The sequence below is a fragment of the Scyliorhinus canicula genome, chromosome 4 (genome assembly GCF_902713615.1).
Source record: "Scyliorhinus canicula chromosome 4, sScyCan1.1, whole genome shotgun sequence".
NCBI classification, from domain to species: Eukaryota; Metazoa; Chordata; class Chondrichthyes; order Carcharhiniformes; family Scyliorhinidae; genus Scyliorhinus; species Scyliorhinus canicula.
Genome location: NC_052149.1, coordinates 29,541,109 through 29,545,804, shown reverse-complemented (window position 1 = coordinate 29,545,804; position 4,696 = coordinate 29,541,109). Strand labels below are relative to the sequence as shown.

At 43.2% G+C, this 4,696-nt stretch overlaps 1 protein-coding gene across 1 annotated transcript; it reads right to left on the bottom strand.

The window, feature by feature from the left end:
* Nucleotides 1–1,417: 1,417 nt before the first annotated feature.
* LOC119964451 (transmembrane protein 125) lies at nucleotides 1,418–3,908 on the bottom strand. Its single transcript, XM_038793954.1, has one exon. It carries the CDS (start codon nucleotides 2,779–2,781, stop codon nucleotides 2,119–2,121), a length of 663 nt encoding a protein of 220 aa, XP_038649882.1. The 5' UTR covers nucleotides 2,782–3,908; the 3' UTR covers nucleotides 1,418–2,118.
* Between the last annotated feature and the right edge of the window lie 788 nt (nucleotides 3,909–4,696).

The following is a 4,696-nucleotide window of genomic DNA, read 5'->3' as shown; positions in this document are numbered from 1 at the left end:
TGAACAATGATGAAACGCAAGGAGATTATCATAGATTATCATAAAATTTACAGTGCAGTAGGAGGCCATTCGGCCCATCGAGTCTGCACCGGCCCTTGGAAAGAGCACCACACCCAAGCCCACACCTCCACCCTATCCCCGTAACCCAGTAATCCAACCTAGCATTTTTGGACACTCAGGGCAATTTCGCATAGCCAATCCACATAACCTGCACATCTTTGGACTGTGGTTAGGTACATCCCAGCAAGGGTGAAGGATAATAATAATAATCTTTATTGAAACAAGTAGGATTACATAAACACGGCAAAGAAATTACTGTGAAAAGCCCTTAGTTATCACATTCCGTTGTCTGTTCGGGTACACAGAGGGAGAATTCAGAATGTCCAAATTACCTAACAGCATATATTTCGGGACTTGTGGGAGGAAACCGGAGCACCCGGAGGAAACCCACGCAGACACAGGGAGAACATACAGACTCCGCACAGTGACCAAAGCCGAGAATCGGACCTGGGACCCTGGCGCTGTCAAGCAACAGTGCAAACCACTGTGCTACTATGCTGAACCAAAGCTAGGGCTCCTTGGATGATGAGGGAGATAGAGAATATGATGAAATAAAAAAATAAGAGGGTGTACAAAGCATATCAGGTTAATTCTCTAAATGGGAACTAGGCCAAATACAATAGATTAAGAGGGGAAGTGAAGAGGAAACTATGACTGGCAAAGAGATATTATTAGAATAGAATGGCAGTTAATGTAATAGGGAACAAAGGTCTTCTACTATTATGTAAATAGTAATAGGTGGAGTGGGTCCCATTAGGGACAGAGAAGCATTTCATAGGTGCAGGGCAATATTACAATACCTTATGAGCACTTTGAATGGTGTTTACCAAGGAAGAGGATACTAACAAAATACTGATACAACCAGTGGTGGTGGAGATCATGGATGGGGTGAAGATTGATAGGAAGGATGTATTTAAAAGGCTGTCAATGCTTAGAGCGGATAAGACACCTAGTCTGGATTGCTTACACTCTGGATATACTATGTAATAGTGCACCCTTTCAACACTGCTAAAAATAGTAAACAATATAAACACACCATCAACATGTTAATGAAAATGCTGAATAGCTAACATCCTCAGCAAAATGTTAAAATAAAACAATAATCAATATTACTCTCTAAGTAATATGTAAACAAAAAAGTGAGTAATATAGCAACTCAGCAGCATGTCAACAAAAGTGCTGACTAGCATAACACTCCAGGAACACACTGTACAGCAAATAATAAATAAAAATATCTTCCTTCCCCAAACCAGTGAACACTGTAACAGGTACAAGATAATTAAGCCAGTGTGGTTAAACCAGATTAAATAACAGAGACGCACAAGATACTTGAAGAAGAGACGGACTCGTTCCACTCTTAAATATTTAACAATTGCATTTATTGTAAGCAGCTAAACAGTGACTGGTGTTACTGAGTGATAGAAAAGTACGCTTATGTTTCCCATTAGTTCTGATTCATCCTATAAAGCTTTGGATTAAAAGTGCTTTTCGAAATGTGAGTGCAACTCATGATAGCTTATGAGGTAACAGTAATTTACAATTAGCTATTGATCCGTCTATAAGTTATAATATTTACATCGGCAAATATCAAAATTTTACAACTTGGCTTCCAAATTAATCTGTCCATTGCTAAAAAAATTAAGATTTATAAATTTCATGAGTTACAAATTAGTCTCGAATGAATCACAGTTTATATCAAACGCGTTAATTAGTATTGTGAAGGGCTATTTTGTGCAGTTAACCTGATTATTTATTCTGCTTTCGCCATTAAAACAGGGGCTGGTTTAGCACACTGGGCTAAATCGCTGGCTTTTAAAGCAGACCAAGGCAGGCCAGCAGCACGGTTCAATTCCTGTACCAGCCTCCCTGAACAGGCGCTGGAATGTGGCGACTAGGGGCTTTTCACAGTAACTTCATTGAAGCCTACCCGTGACAATAAGTGATTTTCATTTCCTTTTTCATTTCATTAAACAAATGAGCCTCACATGCCCAGTCTGTGCAGTCATCTCAACTTCAGAGAACTCCAGGGCTCCTAGTGGAATCAGTCAGTGCTTTACTTTATATCAGGTTGGCTGTACTGGAGGAGAGTTCCCCTGGCCTCACCTGTGTATTGTCTGTTGATATGACATAAACACTTGGAACCCTGCCGTTCGGAGAACTGGCCGTGATATGGGGACAGAATTTGAAGATTAAACTATAGATCAGGAGTGAGAGGAGAATAATGCAACCAGCTAATGTACTCGCAACACCTGCAATTAACATGTCGCTCCAGGGTCTACCTGAAGAATGAGGGGCGGAATTTGCCAGGATTATCATTGCATAACCACAGACCAGTATTATCAATCCGGCGACTAAAATAATCAGGTAATCAATCAACCCTCCACTCCTTAATTTGTCAATCTGGGTCCGGTTCCTCATGCAGTTCATATCCTGGATAGCAGAGCTCAGCAGTTGTTTTAAGAGGATGCCCAGAGCTAAGAGACACAGAATAGTCCCTACTCCCAGCTTCCATTCACTCGATTTACTAGTGGCTGTAGACAATAAAAAAATTCCCCCCAGTCCAGTTCCTAGGATCAGGACCACAGCCACAGAATAACACAGGATGGATCTTTTCAGATCTTGAAACCACCACAATTCCACCTGATCCTCTAGGATACTCTGCTGGATCCGGGATGGATTTGCTGGGAAGCGGCCAGACATGATCTCTGAAAGCTCCGGCATTTGGAGAACAAATTGTCCGCAGATAGCCAAGAGAGAAAAACTATTGAGCCAAGAGGGAAAAACTATTGAGCCAAGCCTTGAGAATATAAAATATTAAACAATCAAGCAATGCGTCTCAAAGCGTCCTGGAAAATGATTTAATTCTGTGGCAGATACCTTCAATGATTCAGGCGTGGAAGTGATTTTCCAATTATAGGTTTGCAGAAATCTCAGGAATTAAAACACTTTTGTACTAAAGTAAGCTCTTCACTTGTAGATATTTTAAATCCCAGTCGTGATTTCAGCATAATCATTCTCATTCAGCTTTGCCCAATGTTCCTCCACACGGCAGAATAAAGACGTCCTGGACACATATCCATCTATTGCTTTTTGTTGTTTGTTTTTGGCAGCTAAGGCTGCTTTGGAATACAGGCTGGAAAGCTGGAGGAGTTCACCGTGGAGTCACACAGAACATGGCTCCAATGATTCACAGGTCTGAGACACTGCTCTCAAATCAGCCAGTGTCTGACAGCACACTTCTCTTATTTCTTTATCCCAGATTTGATTCTTTTCAACAATGCCGCTGTTTATTCCCCATCTCTCGGGCTGCAGTTCAGGGAAGAGTTCTGACATTTACTGAACGTTTACCGGATGGAGCTTTCCCAGAAGAAACACTGGGAATGCAAATACGTACAACTCCCAGGCTGTTGAGTGAGGCGGCTGTGAGTGCTTTCTGCAGCTTGGTGCTAAACCCCCTTCGAGTTCAATCAACCTCGCTCAGTCTCCACACTTATTCGTCCAAATTTCACAGTGGGCTCATGTCTTGGGACAGGGCTATTAACGCCTCAGGCGGATTTAACTTTACAGCCAGCCACTTTGGGCACAATGCAGCGAAGTAACAGTCCAGCTGAGGCGCGGAATGTGTACAGATCCGACACAGATGGGTTTTAATCGACTCAACTCCCGGGTCCAAAGTGCAAGTGTGGCTTTATCAGCAGGAATCAACAGTCAGAGCAAAGTCTGCAAGCCGTGTTCTTCTGAGTGCTTCTGCCCCACTCATTTACAGCCTGGAGTGGATGGGTTCTCTGTGATAATCTCCTGCCCCAAGCCGCTCAGGAGGTGAAGGTGTTTGATTTCCTGGTCAATATCGGATGAAGAAGGAGCCGTGCTCCGAAAGCTCGTGTTTGAAACAAACCTGTTGGACTTTAACCTGGTGTTGTAAGACTTCTTACTGTGCTCACCCCAGTCCAACGCCGGCATCTCCACATCATGAATATCAGATCAGTTACTCCCGAAAGTAATCGGGTCTAGCCCTTTACTGCGGAGGGGGACGGCTGCTCCCGACAGGTAGAGAGGGTAAATCCATGGTCAGTTCTCTCCCTGCAGCCGGTGGATTTTTGCACGGCAGGTAAATCTCCTGCGTTCAGCCGCTGACTCCGCCCCACCTCTGCTCCCGGGAAGGTTCGGCTTCCTCTTGTTATTTTTAGACGCTGTGCTCGTGTCAGGCTCTGCTTTGGGTTCACAAGTACTGTATCCAGCTCGGGCCCCAGACAGCTCACAGGTGATCGCCACTGGACTAGCTTGCCTACCTGAGAGTGGCCTCGTTCACTTTCCACCACGTACTTCAACCTTTCACCTGGATTTCGATTTAAGGTGGAACTTCAGGAAGCATGCCGAACGTTATTAAACAAAAGCACCGAACTAGAGAACATAAATCAAAAAGAGTGCCATTTTAAATGAATAAGGTGGATTCCCGTGATAGCTATATAAAATTGTTCTTTAATCTCAGGAGTAAACGAATACAACTGTTTAACAGTAACAAAGAAACACAGTGGACAATGTACCACACTACAGTCTAATGTTTCTTCCTCAATCAAATAAATCATGAACAGTATTGGCCAGGCCCCTGATCCAATCACACACTATTTCTTTGTGT

Bases quoted from the DNA above. Each gene is read 5' to 3' on its own strand.
- LOC119964451 (XM_038793954.1), bottom strand. From the start codon at position 2,781: ATGCCGGAGCTTTCAGAGATCATGTCTGGCCGCTTCCCAGCAAATCCA.